The sequence below is a fragment of the Bombyx mori genome, chromosome 14 (genome assembly GCF_030269925.1).
Source record: "Bombyx mori chromosome 14, ASM3026992v2".
Lineage (NCBI taxonomy): Eukaryota > Metazoa > Arthropoda > Insecta > Lepidoptera > Bombycidae > Bombyx > Bombyx mori.
In genome coordinates, this window is record NC_085120.1 from 4404396 (window position 1) to 4425989 (window position 21594).

General features: G+C 35.8%; 2 protein-coding genes across 3 annotated transcripts; one reads left to right on the forward strand and one right to left on the reverse strand.

The window, feature by feature from the left end:
• Positions 1-2132: 2132 nt before the first annotated feature.
• Positions 2133-10358, forward strand: LOC101744755 (torso-like protein). Of its 2 annotated transcripts, none has more exons than XM_038015208.2 (5): positions 2133-2628; positions 5694-5909; positions 6334-6628; positions 8102-8236; positions 9940-10358. In XM_038015208.2, exons 1-5 carry the CDS (start codon positions 2525-2527, stop codon positions 10198-10200), a joined length of 1011 nt encoding a protein of 336 aa, XP_037871136.1. In that variant the 5' UTR covers positions 2133-2524; the 3' UTR covers positions 10201-10358. The 2 variants fall into 2 exon arrangements, with proteins under 2 accessions (XP_037871136.1, XP_062528010.1); XM_062672026.1 differs by lacking the exon at positions 2133-2628 and adding an exon at positions 5458-5617.
• A 1049-nt stretch (positions 10359-11407) lies between these two features.
• On the reverse strand, positions 11408-20412 carry LOC101744898 (tetratricopeptide repeat protein 5). The gene is made up of 8 exons (XM_004927245.5): positions 20183-20412; positions 19058-19190; positions 18333-18553; positions 17910-18209; positions 16411-16596; positions 16095-16273; positions 14670-14814; positions 11408-14401 (listed from the first exon to the last, which is right to left on the reverse strand). Exons 1-8 carry the CDS (start codon positions 20246-20248, stop codon positions 14282-14284), a joined length of 1350 nt encoding a protein of 449 aa, XP_004927302.1. The 5' UTR covers positions 20249-20412; the 3' UTR covers positions 11408-14281.
• Positions 20413-21594: the final 1182 nt, after the last annotated feature.

Below are 21594 nucleotides of genomic sequence, written 5' to 3' on the forward strand. Positions count from 1 at the left end.
TCAACAGAGAAAATATTATTAATTATTTTATAAGCGGATTACCTACCTTCCTATAGTGATATTTAATTATTTATTTTGTAGAAGTTTCTTAAAACCCCTATTTAATTTTGTCAACACAGTACTGTGTAACGTATTTATTCTGCACCATATAGATTTTATCCTCTTTATCGTCAAGTATTTTTTTCCTCAATCTAATTCTTGTTAGCCTAATGGGTTATTCCAGTTACTCACGGTTTTGGTAGATGATCTCACGGAGTTCAACGTGAAAGTTTGCTAGTATTCGCTTTAGCAAGAGTCGTGTTTACTGAATCTACCACCAGATCGGAATCGCGACCCACTGAGAAGATCTGGAGATAAAATCTGTGGATTTTTTTTGGGATTAAGTTGCATGTCGAACCCTTCATCCCAATCGACGAGTTCGACGAGAAAATTGCATTCAATTGCCACAATGAATACATATAAACATTAATGTGCCCTCTCATTGCATAATTTGCATATTGCCACAATATATTTCGAAAACTCAATATTCTTACAATTAAAACTATTTTACGATTCAGTGGTGTGTTTATTATGTTAATTTTAGTTATTTTTACGTAATATATTAGAAAATTTAACGGTAGTTAGTGAAATATTCAAATGTCAACGAATAAGAGCTTAGTCGTGAGTGAGCAAGAAAACTGCTCACCATTCGAAAAGTTAAAAATAACAAAATGAAAATGAATAAAAGTATAAATCGAGTAACATTTACAAAATTACTCTGGTTTTTTTTTTATATCTGAGGTATCAAAGGTTAACCATTTTTTTTCTGTTTGAAAATCATGTCCATTGTTTTCAATTTTCAACGAGTATTTTAAAATTTGATTTGTAATTACGGTTAATCAAATACAAGCTATCAATATTATTGATGCTAAATAAAATAATGCGCAACATTATACTGACTCGTTTATGATATACAATTTTGAACATTACAACCTATATTACTTTCGACAACATAGAGTTGTTATTTGTCTCTCTCTCTGTCTCTCTCTCTCTCTCACACACACACACGATCCTATCGTTTACAGTAGTTTACACGATAGGATCGTGTGTGTGTGAGAGAGAGAGAGAGACAGAAGTATTAGATATTGAATATAATAATATGACGTGTGTTATTTGTAGGATTGTGCATGTGTGTGAGAGAGAGAGAAGTATTAGATATTGAATATAATAATATGACGTAGGTGTGTTCGAATCAAACTAAAATTTCGACATTTAAGAAGTATCTACAATTATGTATGTATGTAAATTTTTAATTATTACGATAGCCTGGATCTCGAGCACGGTCAAATATATATTGAGGTTAGAGAATCTTAAATGATGATAGTTTGATCGACGGGTATGCGACCTCTAGGACCTCCGAACTACTAATACTATAATTAACAATCAATCTGGGACGCCGCGATTAAAACTCAATTATAATTTGATATGTCATGGAAACGACAAAAGGATGGTCTTCCTTCGATTTTTTTTCTCGGCATACTGAACACACATTAAAAAAAAAAACGATTCATTAACGGTGCTTTTAGGTACCACAAGCACCGGCCACCGTCCTCGTCGAACCCGTCTCGAGCTCGCAGAGCGAATTAACCCATAAACCAGCCCACTGAGTTTCTTGCCGGATCTTCTCAGTGGGTCGCTTTTCCGATCCGGTGATAGCTTCTGCGAAGCACTGCTCTTGCTAGGGTCAGTGTACTAGTTAAGGCTACGCTGAAATAGCCTGTATTCAAAATTATCTTCAAAATGACGTTAAAACCTTTTGTCAAGTAGAGCGTGAGTTCATTGATCTGTCAACTTACGCTTCAAAAATAACAAAGCAAACAGTTTCCTCTACAGATTCTTCGTTTTTTTTTACTTTCTTATAGGAGTTTTATATCTGCACGCTAATAATCGTAAAAAGATGCCATTTTCAATACGATTTCGATTGCTAAAAATTTCAATATAAAAACGAAAATTATTAACGCATACACCGATCTTGAACCGGCCAGTGCAATAATTTAGCACGCGCTTATTTTAAAAAGCAAAACGCATAGATAACGTAATAACATCAACGCTTATTGCTATCACTAACACGTGGAACTGGTGTTAATTACATCACAAATGTTGTTTTAAACATTCAACAAAGAGCCCGTTTGCTTACGCGTTTTTTTTAATTTATTAAATAGGTAGGTACCTAATATTTCGTAACTATTAAGCATCATTCGTTTTCACGAATATAAAATATGGTATCCATGAGAATACTTTGATAATTAATTCTAAAGTAAGACTCCAAACATTTTACATAGTTTTTTGTGTACTACAAGATTGTTTACGGATAATTTTGTAGTAAAATATAATATAAGAAGCACGAAACATGATAAAACTAATCTTGTACGGGTCAAGTTCAATTGATATATTGTGTTCTATCTAGCGAAATGTTCATAAAAAATCCGTTCAGTTGCAGTGACGCGATCCATCCGAACTATCGTGATAAAATGTAGTTTACATTATGATTTTATTGTTGTTGGTTTTGTCGTTTTGTACCGCTCTGTGCATTGAAGACGACATCGGCTACGGATTGAACATTGGGAATGCCATTGATTTGTTCGCGAAGTGAGTTTTTCACATACAATATTTTCATATAAAGAGTTTTTTTGTTTTAAATCGTAATGAATACAAATTCGGTGTGAGTTTCGCTGTAGGTAAATCAGAGTTTTTTTTTTTAAAATGGTTCACGTATTTTAAATTAGTTTTTTTTTACATATTAAACAAAGATAAGAGACGATGTAGCTTGAATAGGTAAAGCGGTTAAAAGTTTGATAGCGTTGTAATTTTAATGTCGACGCTACGATTTTTTTTTATGACTATTCAATGGTAGGCTTCGGTCTATTCTAGCTACGCTTTGACTGGTAGGTGTGCGTACAGGACTCAACCTGAAAGAGTTTGCTAACACTGGCCCTAGTAAGAGCGTTGCTTCGTAGAATATACTATAGGTTTGGAATCGCTACCCACTGAGAAGTTCCGGCGGGAAAGTCAGTGTGCCGCGTCGCCGGAATTTTAAGATTTCAGGATGTTATTGAAAACTATTACTGGTGTTAGGAACTCTTGTGAGTCCGCGCGGGTAGGTACCACCGCCCTGCCTATTTCTGCCGTGAACCAGTAATGCGTTACGGTTTGAAGGGTAGGGTAGCCGTTGTAACTATACTGAGATCTTAGAACTTAAATCTCAAGGTTGGTGGCGCATTTACGTTGTAAATGTCTATGGGCTCCAGTAACCACTTAACACCAGGTGGGCTGTGAGCTCGTCCACCCAACTAAGCAATAATAAAAAAAAAACCTCATTTTAGAGATCTAAATAACCTCCACAGGCCGTAAACAACGTTGGGCACTGTCCTTGATTTTGTATGTATGTAGTTACACAATATTTAAATTCGCAATGAAATAAACTAAAAAATCATAAATTCAATATTATAATTATTATATTGGTTGGTTCCTGTTTCGTGAATCACTTTTGTTATGTAAATGAAAATATATAAAACTTTAGTAAATAACAAATGTAAAAGCATAACAAAATATTCAGTATCGTTAAAATAATTTCTTTCACTAGTAATGAGGTTGAGTAATGAGGTTGAATATCAGTATGTAACATAAATAAATAGCTAAATAGAAAATCAATAAAGGGCCATTTCTTCTATAGAAATCCAAAATTCGGTTTTAATTATTTTTCTCATTACAAGAAAAAAAGGTAATGATAAAATTAATCTAAATTGTCGAATGTCAGAAATTGAAATGTGTAAATGCGCATTAACTTTGTTTGCACTCGCTGTAAACTTATAGCCTATGATTATGAGAACCAGAGACTAATAGGTATACGTACTTACATTTTCTAAAAATGAGGCCGTTAGCGCAAAAGTGGCCTAAGCTTACCATAGTTAGGTATTATGGAGCATTGAGGTTTAAATTTTCATGAATTTAAATTTGAGTAGGCAAAAACATACAATACGGCAATAAAATATGCGCAAAAATAATTGTCTACAAAGCCATCTGTTATCTATGGGTGAAACTATGGATAGGTCGGTTTTCATCAAAATTTATTATATTTTAAGTAAATTGCAATATACATAATTATAAACATGATTATGAAAAATTGTGCGTTAGGCCAGTTTTGCGCTGACGACCTCTTAATTACGTATATAGATATGAAACCCTTAGAAAAGACTAAACAAACCTGTTCGTCACGCGAATGTTTGCCTGAAGTGGAAATCAAACCCAAGGCGGTCCTGATTATTTAAGTCAGCGTCGATTCCGAGTCATTGCGTTTTCAAATTTCATTAGATGCTGGCAGCGATAGTTAGTGTTTTCTTCCTGCCTATTCGCTGGTAGCTATTCCAGATACTCTCGGCCGGGTAATTAATGTAAACAACATTTACAACAGGCAATTTCAAAACAGCAATCATTTCTATTGACCGTCTAGACATCTGCCGGCCGTCTGGTGTAGTGGTAAGTGACATGGTCACTACACAAGGGGGTCGCGGGTTCGAATCCCGCCAAAGGAAGATATTTGTATGATAAATATAAATGTCTTTTCCAGGGTTATGGATGTATATTAAATATATGTATGTGTATAATAAAAATGTTACATTTATATCCGTTATCTGGTACTTGTAACACAAGTTCTTTACGAACTTATCACGAGACCAGTTAACGTGGCGTGGTTGTTAGTAAATATTTATTTATTTATTTATTTAATATTTATCTGAAGTAAAATGTGCTTTAAAATAGAAACGATTTCCGGTATCGACAAACTAAAAAAATGTATGTAGTGTTTTCATTTGCTGACCTAAATCCATTTGTATCAAATTAATTCTGACTATCTAACCCTAAAGTGGCGGACCTTCGATCAATAATAGTATGTATTATTGATCAAAGTGGCAGACGCTTAAAATTGTTGACGGTTTAAATGCAAAAACTCAACTCAACTTCATGTTAACTAACAAACAATGATCATACCTTCACCCACTCAAGACACTCAGTCCAGTGTGCTTAGTGCGAGTTTTTTAACGTTCTCGATAGCGTAAAAGTTAACGCAAATTTGTATGGAGTTGGAACGTTTTCCTACGTTTGCCGCTGGGGGCGCTGTTCCGTCTGCATACAAATTATAGTTAACTTTTACGCTATCGAGAACGTTAAAAAACTCGCACTAAGCATACTGCTCGATAATTGAATTTGGTTAATCTGAACATGTGTAGGAAGATCTGTACGCAGATTCCTCTGAAGGAGATTTAGGCAACCACTTGTAAGTCCATTTCTCGAAAAATACTCTGTGTTTTCTCTTTAAAATTATGTAAACAAAGTGGCGAAATGGAAATCGTAAATTCTAAAATATTAATAATACTTCATGACTTCACATGAACAAAATAATTAAAACAACATCACTGTTGAGACTGGAGCAATATTTATTTTTACAATTTCACGCGCGCTTTAGATTATAAGTTTCTTGATCTGTAACTAGTACTATTGTATTGTACGTATTTTTAGTATTTGTAAGGACAGGCGAAGACTGTGTTTTCGTTGTGAATATACATTTTGAAATTAAACAAAGGTGAGAATGTGTGGCGTTTATCTAGTTTATAATAATGAGATCATTCGAGTCGTAATCAGAATTTCAAAATCTACAGCTATGGCGATCTGTCGCAAGTCACTCAAGTCGTCTCGGCGGACTATGAAATGGAAGATGAACCCATTATCCCCTTCAGCGAGAAGAACATTCGCGTCTTCGCGAATGTGTCCAGTAGAATCGTAATGGGCGACAGCATCACCAACATAGACGTCCTGCTCTGCGAAAACTTTGAAGATCTACTCAATGTGTATTTTCAGAATTTCAAAATTGAGGGGTATGTTTTTTTTTGTCTGACTTATGCCGCTTTACAAAGACCAGATAAATTTAATCGTCGATGGACATGAATATATTTTTTTTTATTGCGAAGATGTGTGAATGAGCTCACAGTCCATCTGGTGTTAAGTGGTTACTGGAGCCCATAGACATATATTACGTAAATGCACCACCCACCTTGAGATATAAGTTCTAAGGTCTCGAGTATAGTTACAACGGCTGCCCCACCCTTCAAACCGAAACGCATTACTGCTTCACGGCAGAAATAGGCAGGGTGGTGGTACCTACCCGTGCGGACTCACAAGAGGTCCTACCACCAGTAATAAATAGTATGCAATCTAAATAGTATGTGCACTCAGCAAATCCATTTGAATGTTCATAGCTTTGGCTATTGAAAATTGAGGGATACGACCGTGTATTTACAGCACGAGCAAACCTTGGAAGGCATTCCTCGGCGATTGGATTCACGACGAGATAATGAGGACTTTCGGCATTGAATACGACATGAAATCGGACAACTGCTGCTACGTGCTGGTGAAGCTGACCAAGAAGCATCGTACCGTAGAGCTTGAAGACCTGGAAGGTATCCGGGTCAGGGCGTACATACAGAGAGCTATCGACAAGCTAGACATCAACGATCCGGCAGAAATAAGACGATTTATGAAGAGCTACGGCACCCACTATATTGAATCTTTTGTGACAGGCAATTTTATTTATCAGGTTAGTGGATATATTAATTAAATTTTCTGACCTAGTGGACTGTGTTTAATTGGTTTTTGATTGACTATGACACAAAAAAAGGGTGCATGTACTTATGTACGCGCGTAAGAAGTTATACTTTATTTTTATTAAATTTATTTCTTTTTTTTTATTTAAATTTTAATCAATTTGAAGAAAAAAAAACGATTAAACAACATCCTTAAATACGCATATTGGACATCCCTTTTCTTCACATCGCATAAATTCGAAAATTCTCGGTACCTACGGTTCGGAAAGTTCACCTGCGGCTATATTCAGACTCGCCAAGTTCCGTCGGTCGTATTTTAATGAGCGATTTAGTAGGGCAACTTCATTCTGTTAATTTTGTGTCACGGTGCACGCGCATCGTAAAATTTCACTCTCATCAATTTTTCATAATGCGCCTAAAGAAGTATAACTTCAAAAATGGTCGCTGCCGTCACAGAATATATTAAGGCATATTTTCGTCCACTGAGGCTATAGCTATTTCATAGTGCACGATAACTTATTTAAATTAATACTAATGTCTCCTATTATTAACAATATAAGGTAGTATTCGCCCAACGATCGAAATTGGACCATAAAGACGGAAAACTCAATACATTTCATTTTGTATTTTATTAGGAGGGAAACGGTAATAAAAAAAATAAAAAAATAAAACGGCGACGCGTAGACCAAATTAAAACTGCCCCTACGGCTTAATTCATAACATTATTTCAGACGTTTCGAATACTTAGAAGTTAAAGTCACTGATCAGAAGCCCACCTAATGGAAAAAAAAACGCCAAATTTAAAAGTAAAATTAATTTGTTTAAACTTAATTTCGTCTGTTTTGTAACATTTTGAAGAGAAAAAAAACAGTATTTGCATAACAATTTTATCGTTAAAATAAAGTCGTTAATCATCATCTAATTATCTGAAAACTGTATATAACTGTTTTCCTTTGCCTATTTACGTAATTTACCATAGATTTATAAAAAAAGAAGGATTCCCGTTGATATTTGTTAAGTTGATGACTTTTTGGCGGGAACGCGAGGAGTGAAGTTGTGTGATTTGTTTTATTTTGTCTATTTAGTGTTTTTTCAGGTTTGAATGTGCAATAACGGTGGTTTATTAACTGTTTAGTATCTGTAAAAGTGCACAAATGTAGGAAAATGAAACAAAGCCGCTGAACGTAAATTCACGGGATCCTCCAAAAAATCCACTGAAAAGGTCTCAGTAAATGGTGTTCATTTACTGAGATTATATTTCATCCCATATCATCTATCTATCATCTCATTTCATGCCAATTGATTAAGTTTCCATCGTTATTTTATTATTCATAAACTATAAATAATTAAAACGGCGAATTATAAAAACCTTCTTACTTGGCGCTGGCTAATGCACTAACCATGCCGCAGCCAAAAAATAAAATGAAAAAACGAAGAAGCTAAAGCTGATTTAAATTTTATTTCAGGTATTCAAATACAAACGGTCAGGCTACAACAGACTGAGGTCGTACATTAGAATAAGAAACAGTCGCCCCACTCTACCTGATAACCTCAGGTTTTATTTCTCGTCTTATTACTTGAAGCACGTCGGCGACATCAAAGTAAGTAGAACAAAACAAGGACGCATAAAACATAAACTATAGTTCTAAACAAAACTTGAAACTCTATTCACCAAATGAAAAAATTTTTTTTTTATTGCTTTTTATTGCTTAGATGGGTGGACGAGCTCATAGCCCAACTGCCCCACCCTTCAAACTGAAACGCATTACTGCTTCACAGCAGAAATAGGCAGGGTGGTGGTACCTACCCGCGCGGACTCATAAGAGGTCCTATCACTAGTAATTACGCAAATTATAATTTTGCGGGTTTTGATTATTATTACACGATGTTATTCCTTCACCGTGGAAGTCAATCGTGAACGTTTGTTGAGTACGTATTTCATTAGAAAAATTGGTACCCGCCTGAGATTCGAACACCGGTGCATCGCTCAACACGAATGCACCGGACGTCTTATCCTTTAGGCCACGACGACTTCAACTTACTTACAGTAATCCCCCCTGCAACACAGTAGAATTGTTCCGCGTTATAGGAATACGCGTTGTAAGAGTATTCTCGTAATAACGTAACGTAACAACGTAACGCAATATATAAATTCGTTATAAGAGTACAGTGTTATAGGGAGATTACTGTAAACTGATTACACGCTCACGATCGCGTAACAAATATACAAGGTATGAAGGAATAACACCCGAAACAGATACGATTAAATGGTGTTATTACCTAAACCGGAAAATATTTGGCAACATATACCTAAATAATATACACAATGAGCCTATGTGATTTGTTTCTAATTGTTTAACTGTAAGAATGGTTTGATCTTTCGTGAGACAACAAATTTCACGTCCTTGCGAATCAATCAAGTCCAATAACACTTGAATTCAGAACCTACATATACATAGGTTTAAGAAAGCTATTAAAGAACATCTGTGCAATAAAGCTTACCATAAAGTCAATTAATAGCTAGAAGATTGCACAAAGTGGGAATGAGTTGCTCGCTCCGGGCATTTCAATATTGCTATAATTGTTACGTTATAATACTCTTTGTAAAAATATTTTAAAAAAAATCGAATATTTAAAAAATATATACCTAAAAAAGAAAAAGACATGCCCGCTGAGTTTCTTGCCAGTTCTTCTCAGGACGGAGGCTAGTTTTTGTGAATTGGCGGTAGTTCTTCTTGACGTTCAACAAGTATGTACTTTCATTTATGTTGATTTTTTTTTTATTTGAGTTGATTTGAATTAGACGCCTTTAGCTCTAACGCTAGGAAGTAGGAGTAGGCTTAGGGACCCCGGTAACCGTACTCGTCGAACTCGGCAAAGAGTTCGACGTGCAATCTAACCTAAACATCAGCCCGCTGAGTTTCTCGCCGTATCTTATATAGCCTCTTAGGCTACCAGTGAATAAATAGGGGAAAAATGTATTCTAATATTATAAGATACTAGCTGAACCCGTCTGCTTCGCTGGCCATTTAAGACTTACATTATTATTTCTCACCCCCACAAAGATTCTCATCATTAACGCCCCCGCAACTGGTGTAGGGAGTCCAACGCTCATATAAATATTAGCCTATCCATTAAGTACATGTATTTTCTACATGGATACCAAGTTTCAAGTTAATCGGATGCATGGTTCAGTAGTTATAACGGAACATCCTTAAAAATCACTGTAGATTTATATATTAGTATAGATTGTTTATAATTGAGTGCACTCTAGATTTCTCTAATGTCTAATTCAATGTTCAAGGTGGCGAGCGGTAATAAAACAGTGGAGTTTTGGGCGCGGCGTAATCTCAGAGACAGCCAGTATCTGTATTCACGTCCCAGTCTACTTCGTCTGTATTACAACACGAATCTTCTTTACCAACTCAATGACATGCTAGACCACGGCGCTCTGATTGGTCTTAAACTCAAAACTTTAAGACCCATGTTCGAAGACAGTGCAATGGCCGAAAAATTCGCGGAAATCGTTGAAAACGACCTGCAGTTATGGGAAATTAATGCTTAGTGCCATAAACTTAGAATGGTTAACGCTTTGAAAGCATTATATTAGTGACGGACCAGTAGCTGCATTAAATCGTGGGTAGAATTACTGTAATATTATTTTGTTAATAAACGAATTGTTATTATGAAATGAACCCTTAAATAAAATACATAAACATGGAACTATTGTTTTGTAGCATGCGATTATACGATTACTTATACGATTATACTTATATTACTATTACATTATTATATATTATATTACATATCGACGCTTGAAAGGCAAACGTGACTAAGCGACAATAACTGCTTTGTATATAAATGATAGGCAATAACCATATTCGATGAGCAAAAAAAATATATTTCTAGGTCTATTAAAATCATTTCAATCCTACAACTACTAGCTAGATTCTACTATAGCTAGATTCGTTAAAATAAATTTTGTTTTCAGGTATTTCAACTTTAAATTAGTCTACAATTAGAAATCACGACTCAAAATATTAAAAAAATTTAATTATAACGATACAAAATATAATTTTCAACAATTATTGATTTTAAATACTAAGGACAAAATGTGGGTAACTAAGTTGACACGTGAATGTACAACGTCCGTCTATCCCTGGTGCTGAGATCAGAAAGAGGCCGTGAACGAGGCAATATGTTAGTGGTGTCCTCAACTCCCCTCTTCAACTCCGACCAGTCTGAAGTCGCTGCTGTATTACGTCAGCAGGCCACGCCCACTTCCTAGGTCTTCTTTCCTTAGACTACTGTAAAGTTCACGCATTGTCGCTTAGTCACGTTTGCCTTTCAAACGTCGATATGTATATATTATACATTATATATAATATATATAATGTATAATATATACATTATATATATTACTATTACATACGATTACTCAGAGAGTAATTGAATTTTTTGTAAGTTTATTATTATTATTATTATTTTTCCTACCTGTGCTGATAGCCTTGAGAGGCTATTTCAGCGTAACCTTAAGCAGGTGAACTCACGGGGCGCTCAAACCTGACTATTTATGTAGTTAACTGGTTGTATTACGTAAATATTTTTATATTTGGCCAACCATTAATAAAATAGGTATACGAGAATACGCACGTTTTGCGTATTTTACCGCAAAATCATATCGAAAAATCTTCAAAGTTCCATAGTGTTACAATAATATATAGATTCAAACCAATAATTTTATTTAAACGTGAAATGAAACAAACATACAATGGTTTTTATTATTTTATTATCTACGACTTACAGTTGTCATGTAAATTCTTTAATGAGCGATTTAATCGCTAATTTTCATTACAAATTCGTTATTTTAATTACAAATAGGTACTTCAGTATTCATGAAACATTCAAAGGTTTTTTTTTTATAATTTTACTATTCTTAATCACATTTAATTCAATGTGTTTTAATTATTATTAATAAAAAAACTTACACAGAGTACGTGAAATTCACGGTTTACGGAATATTTATATCGCATTGCTTTGCTTGGATGCAACCAGATCGAGTTTAAATGGTTGGAATTCGAAAAAGAGAAATTTCAATTCTATTATTGTTTAAAAGTATATTAACAGAGTTATTACATATATTTTTAAATAGCATTAATACTAATTGATTAAAAATAATTATCGTATAGGAATTAATCGGTTTTTTTTAAAGTGTTTCAATCGTGTAAATAATAATTTCACATTTTAAGCATTTGTATTATTTAGTTCACTTTCAAACGAACCAAAAATTTTATACATCACATGTCCTACTCATTAAAATAAATAGGAAAATACGGTAACACCGAATGCCTTTAGGGCGGGAATAATATTTTCAAACTTTTATAAAATATGCGATTTGGCAACATTATTGTTTAATTTTAATTTTGGAAACACTCTCTCAAAAAATATTTAAATAATATATTTAATACATGAATTACGTTTAAATATAACATCAATTATAATTAAAAGCACACGTTCACACTTTATTTCAGTCTTCGCTTAGTAACCGTACGATAGCATATCGATAACACCATATATCGATTCGATTGTATCGATTTTTCTAAACGTTCTTTTTTTTTCTCTACCAAATTCAACATAGAATTCTTTTCCGTGGTAAGGTTACCAGAACTCATACAAGTACATAGACCTCGAACGATTAACATCTTTAACAAAGATACACACTCTGGTAGGGGGTCTAACCCGGACCCCAGGGTACTGTAGCCACGGACCATTCCCACCAGGCCGAGGGCACGATCAAACCAAAGTTATAATATATTGTACAGAAGCTCAATATTCTTAGACACCAAGTGCACTTATTATCTACAAGAGGCGCCCCGCAGGTTCGCCTTAGTGAAATTTCTAAGTTAGGGAGAATGACACACGAAGCATTTTCCCGGGATACAAAGAGTTGTGTCACTCTCGGATCCATAAATAAATATCTGTATTTACAGACAGAGACAGAAAACTACAAAGTTGAAATCAGCCGACTGTCTCTTTCCAAAGGTGCGATGTGCAATATTTATCGCCGGGTACTGTACAGTCTTTGACGTTTATTTATATTATTATATATATTAACTAATCTTTTTTGCGGATAGCTAAATCTTTACTGCACAATTCGTGCTATATATTCGCTGAATTAATTAAGCATTAGAACGTTAGAACATCAATAGATCGACACCTTTATTGTTACGTCGTCCGTTCCTCGAAGGGTCATTACCAGTGGTCGGAGTAGGTAGATTGATTTTATATACTTGCGTCAACATATTACAATACGGACATGCCATTTTATTCAAAATGATAATTTTTTTAAATTGAAAAAAATTTATATTTTTAATCCTCATCGGATACAATTTCTATATTTATGAGATAATGTAACTACGTTTGAGGTCAAAGACCTTAAATCAATATACTCCGACCTCTAAGTCATTACAAGAACGGAGGGTAAAAGTAAAAAGTGTCCGCTAAGCTAATTAAGATGGCGCCACAGTAGCAAGTGGAAAGACTTAAATAACAGCACCGTAAAATATCACACCTCACTCCGTTTAAAACTGCTACATTCATATAATTTCCACTTTCTACACTAGCGCTATTTCGGCGATACTTCCAATAATAATTCACTATTCACAAGCGGACGCTTTTTCAACTTGTCCCGTGTACAAGATGGCGCTCCTTACCTCTTATAATTACAAGTTAAATAAACATTACTTTTACGTTTTGTGTCAAAGTTTATAGGACTTATATTATAGAAAAAAGTGAACGGGGAAACCATATCGAGGGGTGAAAGGCGGTTTGCTTTAAGCGACATTTATCTTTGTATTTAAAAGTGTTTTTTATTTAGTATTAAGCATACTTTCATTGTGTTTTGGTAATCAACAAAGTGTACTTACTAGTGATGCCCCGGTAGTCAAAATTCGACTATTATTTATTGAAATTATAACTTTGAACATTATTATGGTTCTATTGTCAAAGACTATTAGTTACTTCCTATAATCACAGATGTCGCCAAGACTACTCTTTAGACAAATAATAATTATGACAAACAATATTAAAGTATTCTCAATTTGACCACAGACTTTAAACAATAACAAAAGTTTGACATTAAACGAAGAGTATATATGCGTGAGTGTGTGTGTGTTTGTGTGTCAAATACACGGTAGTGTGTCATGTTTCTTTTATTGATTTAATGTATTTTTAAGCTCAAGTTAAAAAAAATATTAGCATTCTGCACTCCCTCTCTATATTCTCTAGAAGTGTGAGAAATTTCATACGCAATTTTCGTAAAAGGGCTACAATGTTTTTGCTTCACGTATTAATATATAGATTCTCTCTCTCCCCCCTCTCTCTCTAAATGGCTCTCTTATGAAATTGCAAAAATGTCGCTTAAATTAAATAGCCATTTGCCCGTCGATATAGATTCTCTCTTTCTCCCTCTATCTCCCTTTCTCTTCTCTTGTGAAATTGCCAAAAAATGTCGCTTATAATCCAACTACCCTCTCAGCTGTGGACGCTATCCTCGTATCGTATTGTTGAGTGGGAGCGGTGCGTGGTAGTGGAGGCGGCGCGGCGGACTAGAGCAGGGGGCGTCCGCCGCCGGCCGCGTGCAGCCGTCAGTGCAGCTCGTAGGTGCTGGTGACGCGCGTGCTCGCGTACTGCTCGCGGCCGACGCGCCTGCCGTTCACCAGCAGCAGCGTCGGGTTGTTGACGCGGATCGACTTGAACTCGTAGCTCTGCGAATTTCATTTATTAACCTTTTGACTGCCGTTTAGGTCACCGCTGCCCTACGCGGCGCACTGATGTAATTATGTCGATATTAAGGCGCCGGATTCTCTAGTAAGCTATGGGAAAGACGAATCCGAAGATGCTGAGATTAAATCTATTTCTAAGAGAACTAAAAGTCACTAAAAGTCAGTTCACGTTGTCATGTCTATGAGGTCCAGTAGTTACTCCGGAGCTCTCGTCTGAGCCTTTGTAAAAAAAAAAGTACTAAACACTCACGGCCAATTCGGATGCGTGTTTGTGTACGGTCAGTAGTGGTTCCGGTATAGTCACGCAGTCTCCAATGATGGCTCCCCGACCCGAGGCCCAGTTGTAGACGGTGACGCAGGCGCACTGCATGCCCTGACCAACGATTGCGAACGAACTGCGGAGGAATTACAATATCCTTAAAAAATATTTCCCCTACCTATGCTGATAGCCTTGAGAGCTATATCAGCGTTACCCTAGCGCGTAGGTGAGCTCACGGGGCTCAAGCCGGAGTGTTGCCAACACTGACCCTAGCAAGAACAGTACTTGGCAGAATCTACCACCGGTTTTTTTGTGGAAAACTTTGTTTTCCTACCTACGCGATAGCCTTGAGAGGCTATATCAGCGTAACCTTAACAATTAGGTGAGCTCACGGGGCTCAAACCGGAGTGTTGCTAACACTGGCCCTAGCAAGAGCAGTGCTTCGCAGAATCTATTACCGGTTCGGAAAGGCAACCCACTGAGAAGATCCGGCGAGAAATTCAGTGGGCTGTGTCTATGGATTAGTTTACTTGTCGAGCCCTTCGTCGCAAGCGACGGGTTCGGCGAGGCCGGTGACCGGTGCTTGAGGTATCTAAAGCACCGTTAATGGATCGGGAGGATCTGTGATGACGTGTTCATGGCGAATCGTTAGATAACCTCGAATCATGAAATAGTATCGATTATTTGGCACCTCTGGGTCTACGGAGGGACTTCGGTTCTCTATGTATTTTGTACTGTATGTTCCATGAAGACTACTATCAGGAACTATTTGAGATTATCCCCTCATCTCCTTTTTATCATCATACCGCCCGCTAGCTGAGCAGAATCCAAGTGCATTACTTAGAACCACTGCATTCTCTTCCTCCTCATTCCACGGTGTTTCCCGAGCGCTATGATCTGTCCTTGTTCAAACGAGGCTTGCGGAGAATACTTTTTTTTGCCTAGATGGGTGGACGAGCTTACAGCCCATCGGGTGTAAACTTGTTACTGGAGCCCATAGACATCTACAACGTAAATGCCGCCACCCACCTTGAGACATGAGTTCTAAGGTCTCAGTATAGTTATAACGGCTACCCCACCCTTCAAACCGAAACGCATTACTACCTTACAGCAGAAATAGGCAGGTTGGTGATACCTACCCGCGCGGACTCACAAGAGGTCCTACTACCAGTAATAAAATATTCTTTTGTTTATTGTTAAAGTCTGTGGTCAAATTCAGAATAGAAACAATATTAATCTATAGTGTATGTAGCCTTGGCGAAATCTGTTGTTATAGAGGTCTATGGTAGTTTTTGACCATAGACCCTTAATAATGTTCAAACTTACAATTTAAATTAATTATGGTCGAATTTCGACTACCAGGTGACTATGAGTAATAACTATTATATATTCTGCTGTTGAAGTGTATTTCCTTACAAAGGCACAGCATTTTCATTGTGAATGGAGCCAACGACTCTTCCTAATATGACTTTTCCTTCATTGAGTCCCTCGTGCAAATCTTCCAACCGACACAGCTCTAGGGTCACGTTGCGACGACCACCGAATGTGTGCAAACCTTCTGGGCTGTATATTCCTAGCATCTTCTCGTCTATCGACTGAAAATTAAAAAAAAAATAAAATTCTAAGGTAGGGTCAGCAGAAAAAATAATGTTTAATTTCCGAAAAAATGCCCATGTCCAGAAGTGGACGTCTGTGGGCTGATAGAATGGAATAAAAAAATACAAACACTAACCTGTACCATCTGTGTCAGTTTCTTAACTTTAATCTTTCCTTTAGTTCGTACTAATTCATTTGTTTCGTTTAAATATTGTTTTAACTTTTGGAGTTCCAACTGCGGTGGTTCCCACGGGGGATCCAAACGACACGCATATTCAAAGTTTTCTAATGCTTCATCGTATATTTCGTCATATTTCAAGGCCTGTAAAAATCAATGTTGAACTAATGGATTACAATAATAAAATACCGAACGAGAAATTTGAGCAGCTCTTGGTAGTTTTCCAATTACAGCACAAGAGCGCATTATGCGGCATAATGCTCAACGTTGAATGTTCCAACTACAGCAACGCTTCGCACAATCGAGCACTCTCAAAAGTACTGCTCTCGCGCGATACTCGCAATCGATACCGACTCAGTGACAGAAAATTGACAAGTGTTTTTTCTTTAAGTTGGCATTGATCGAAATTTTGTTTATATTATCGTTAGTAATATTATTTAATGTTGAAAAAAATTGTAAGGCTTTCGTTTCGTCGTAGTTTCTTAGAAATAATCAATGTTAATTAGAACTGTGCTAACTTAGCGCACTCTGCTGATGTATTTGAAAACTAATTCACGTTCCAATTAAGCTTCAGCATAATTCGGCATTGTGCGTCACTGAGTCGCATTATGCTCTGTATTGGAAAAGTAACTTGCTTAGCTTAATTTTAAAGTACCTGTATTTGTGTATCATTTTGCTAAACTTAAACAATTTGAATCGCGAAGACTTATGTGTCATGTGTCCACTGACATTTGTGTTTGTTCAAAATTACAAAATTTTGTAACTTTGAAGACTACTGCAGTATGCGTCCATGAACATTTTTACTTGCTAATTCATTTCAGGTCAAACTGTTTGTTATATTATTTAACAAATCGTCGCTGTCAAACCAAAATCTGCTATGTGCAAAAACTCTATTTTGAATTAACGAGTAAAAACCATTTTCGTATAAAATTTTATATGAAAGGGAATTTTTAAGAACTAAATATATCAAATGAAAGCTATAGATAAATAATAAAGCTATAGACACATAACCGTTTTTTTGGTACCGTAGATGGGGCTGTGAACTATACGAAAAGGTCAAAAAGTTCACTTTTTTTTTATAGCTTAGATGGTTGGACGAGCTCACAGCCCACCTGGTATTAAGTGGTTACTTGAACCCATAGACATCTACAACGTAAACGCGCCACCCACCTTGAGATATAAGTTCTAAGGTCTCAGTATAGTTACAACGGCTGCCCCACCCTTCAAACCGAAACGCATTACTGCTTTACGGCAGAAATGGGCAGGGTGGTGGTACCTACCCGAGCGGACTCACAAGAGGTCCTACCACCAGTAAACATAGCAGATTTTGGTTTGACAACGACGAAATGTCTCACCTTCCAAACAGGAATACTCGAAAAGCAGTCACAGCAGAAATAGACAGATTGGTAGTACCTATCCATCCATTATAATATATTTATGAAGAGAAGAGAACTCACAATAGCCTTATTGTAGTATAAATCCGGCTGCCCCTTAGCAACAGGATCAGCCCAGGCTTGCCTATATGCTGTCATGCATAATTTCAGAATTGCTGGATCTTGGGAGACCATAAAGAACTGGCATAATAAAGCATTCCCTAATACTGTCCATGAGATACCGTCTTTTGTGTCCTGAGATACAGCCTCTTTTGCAAGTTCAACACTTGTGCCAATCGCATTGGTGGAATCAGGACGTTTTCTGTCACCACCTTCTTGTCTCAAAATGATTGACAGACAACGTAGTGAGAGTCGATTCCTTTCCTGTAAAATGTATTTTTATATTTTACAAACTCATTACATTGTGTGTACCTTATTGTATATATAATTGGCTGGAACTCTCTTGCCTAAAATTCAATTAAAATCTGTAGCACATTATCTACTCACATGTTTCAAAGCAGCTTCGAAGCTGGCTTTAGCCTCTTTAACATTCATATTCTTCCAATAACATTCGCCAAGTTCATTCCAAGCATCCACCATGTGAGGATTCCACTTTACTGCTTTGCTGAGACAATGTGTAGCTCTTGCATCATATGTTGGACTAATATTATAGCAACGTCCTTTAAGGTACAAGAACTGGGCTCTCGATGCTGATGGTATTTGTGCATCTGATAAAAATAGGAAAACGTATTATCAAGAAAGCAGTATTTTTGGAGTGCTGACAGTCATATGTTAATATTCATAGAAATAATCTGTAATTGTGTTCTTACATGGCCACCTGACCATGGATAATCTGTATAAAATGAGGATCAATACTTTCAACATCTGTTTCACATTGGTCAATTGTCTTTTCCTGGTCAAATGTTGTCATTTGCTACTACTACTTCACTCTACTGAAGTGTACAATGTAGCTCTGATACTGAACGCCTATTGAAATATTAATAAAAGCTTATTGGTGGTAGGTGTATTCCGGGTCATAGAACAGACTGGGTATATAGCAATGTCCTGCCATTTCTGCAGATTCAAAAAACGATATAGCTAATACATTGTTTCAAATTGTTTGACATTTGCTTATATTATGATGTCCATGGACTCCATTTCAGGATATTACTGTTATGCATGATTACTTATACCAATAAATTAATTTAAGATATACTATTTGAAATACAAACCATCTATGGATTCAAACTTTTCTAGGAGTAGATTTTTCTTTTCCTCAACTTGCTTATTTTTTTCTGCAGCCATACTAATTGGTTGATTTTCAAAAAACAAGTTTCGAAACCTATACAATTCTTCTAGTTCTTTCTGGAAGATAAATTATTAACGTATATATTAAGTATTAACAAATTTTTTGGTATACACTTTTTCGACCCTTACTATTGATCAGATTTTCTATTACTATTTGTTGACCTATTAACCTGTTTTAGACTATCCAATTTAGCTATTGATGGTTTTTTATTAATGGTATTTACTATTTTGTTAATCTATTCTGAATCAAAGCTTCAACCACAATGAGTAAGAGTTCAGCATATTGTAGCATAAATATTTATATTTCAATCAAATATTTGTATAAATACATTCAACTATGCACTTAGTAGCTACATAAATTAATTTATTTAACTCTTTATTGCACATAAATGAAGAAGGCCAATACCTAAATTATATTTTCTTATATATCAATTTAGAAGCACTTCTAAGGTATTCTACAATTACATGTTACTGCTTTCCTAACATGAGGAGCAGCAGCTCTTTCATCTAATTTCCTGCCTATCCTTGGTCCTAGCCTTCTCTTTAATCCTTATCTTGTAAGTGGCCTGTGGGTTCTTATTGATATTACCTCTCGGTGTATTTCAGTCATAAAGCAAACATGTGATATAGAAAATGTTGTGGAACTTCAAATGAGATCTCTGTGGGTAGTAGAAAATTGAGGTACCTATATACCTTGGTCAGCATCAGATGAATCATGAGTTTCATGCACCAATATGCTATACCCAATCTTCTCTCTACCTAATTGCTGGTAGCCCAATGGGCTATTCCAACTACGCCTGGACTCGCTAGTCAGAAGCGTATCTTTAGTATTTCTTATCGATATTTATTCGAACTTATAGAAGACCATTATTATGACCATATACCATTATTATGACCTATTTACAGTTATAAGCTGTTAAACCGTGTAGTTTTCCACTAAAAACTCAAATTATTTATCATATGTGAATAGATTAAACTATTTTGTAATATTTCAGAAGTTTAAATGCATTGAAAAATAGTAAAATAAGAACAGATGTCGAGTATTGTACCGATAGATTATCCAGGACTTCTGCAACATTTTCTATTATATCAGCTTCCACTTCTGATTCCGACATTCTGACACTCAAACCTATGTAAACTTATTACTAAATTTGTTAAGTCCTGTGTGATACAGTGATAGTCCCTTTTAATTTAGAATGTATTGAACGAAATCTCAAAGACGAAATGTGAAAAAAATAAACAAAATTTTCGTTCTTCATAGATTACACCGATTTCGATTGATAATTATTTCATTGGTATAATCTGTGTACGGTTCAAAAACAATTTTATTCTTGTCAGCTGCTCCACGTGAGAAGCGAAGTGGTGTTAATTGTTATATTTCGTCAATTCTGGGGATTTAAATTATGGCTTATTAAATATTTAACGTCTATGAAAGCATACAAGTATGGGAAAATGAAATGAATGAAAAATCAGTGGACATGGCTACTCGGACATCGAAGTGTCAATTAATTATATAATTTACTGAGGGATTTACTGAGTATTTTATCTTTTCTAACAGTACATGTTAATATGACGGTCATAAGTTTCTCTTTCATTCCACTTTTCCTATGAAAGATACTTCTTCGATCTGCATTTAAGGTAAGTTCCCATTGCCTGCCTAATGGACGTTTCAAACATAAAAAAACACTGACATGCGAAAACGTCAAGTAAATGTCAAATATAACGCGAAATTCTGGAAAAGATCTGAATTTTAAAATTACGTTCATGATTTACATAACTAAAACGATACGAATAGTGCCACAATCACATTAATTACAACAAAAGATGAAAACAGGAGTAGCATACGGAATAGTCGCTAGTTCGAAAACACGTGTGAGATGTGTATTTTGTGGAGTACACATACCAAAAGCTACGAAATGTATCGAACAACACACAAATGGAGTAAAACACCGAGAGAACATAGAATTAATGAATGAAAACGCTATCGCCCTAATTAGTGATGCGTTATATTGTCGACCCTGTATGATTAACATCCCCGAGGACTATTCAATAACTAAACATATCGAGATGGAAGATCACGCAAACTGGATAGCTGCAATTGACGACCTTACTGACGGTGAGTTTATATCAATCGACTCTTATCTCTGTTCGGAGACCGACAACGTTCACTGCGAGGTCTGCAGCATGAATATCGTCTGCACGCTACAAAATATCCAAAATCATGTAAATGAGTTTAGTCACAGAGCGAACATTATGGAGAGACTCAAGCCACTTAATGCTGTATTCTGTTCTGATGACAATGAAGATGCATGGTGCAAACTATGCGACGTGTACATTGTAAACACTGTTCAGAGTATACTTGAACACATTGATGATGATGAAGAACATATACAGTTGCTGGCCAGGCTCGAAGATATTGCAGAGGTTCACAATTTAAATATTGACAGTTACTTAATGAATG

Coding starts and splice junctions, on each gene's coding strand:
- LOC101744755 (XM_038015208.2), top strand. CDS start 2,525: ATGATTTTATTGTTGTTGGTTTTGTCGTTTTGTACCGCTCTGTGCATT. Junction 5,910..6,333: donor CAGAATTTCAAAATTGAGGG/GTATGTTTTTTT, acceptor GTGTATTTACAG/CACGAGCAAACCTTGGAAGG. Junction 8,237..9,939: donor AGCACGTCGGCGACATCAAA/GTAAGTAGAACA, acceptor TCAATGTTCAAG/GTGGCGAGCGGTAATAAAAC.
- LOC101744898 (XM_004927245.5), bottom strand. CDS start 20,248: ATGTCGGAATCAGAAGTGGAAGCTGATATAATAGAAAATGTTGCAGAA. Junction 16,597..17,909: donor TATACTACAATAAGGCTATT/GTGAGTTCTCTT, acceptor TGATTTTTACAG/GCCTTGAAATATGACGAAAT. Junction 16,274..16,410: donor AACTGACACAGATGGTACAG/GTTAGTGTTTGT, acceptor TTTAATTTTCAG/TCGATAGACGAGAAGATGCT.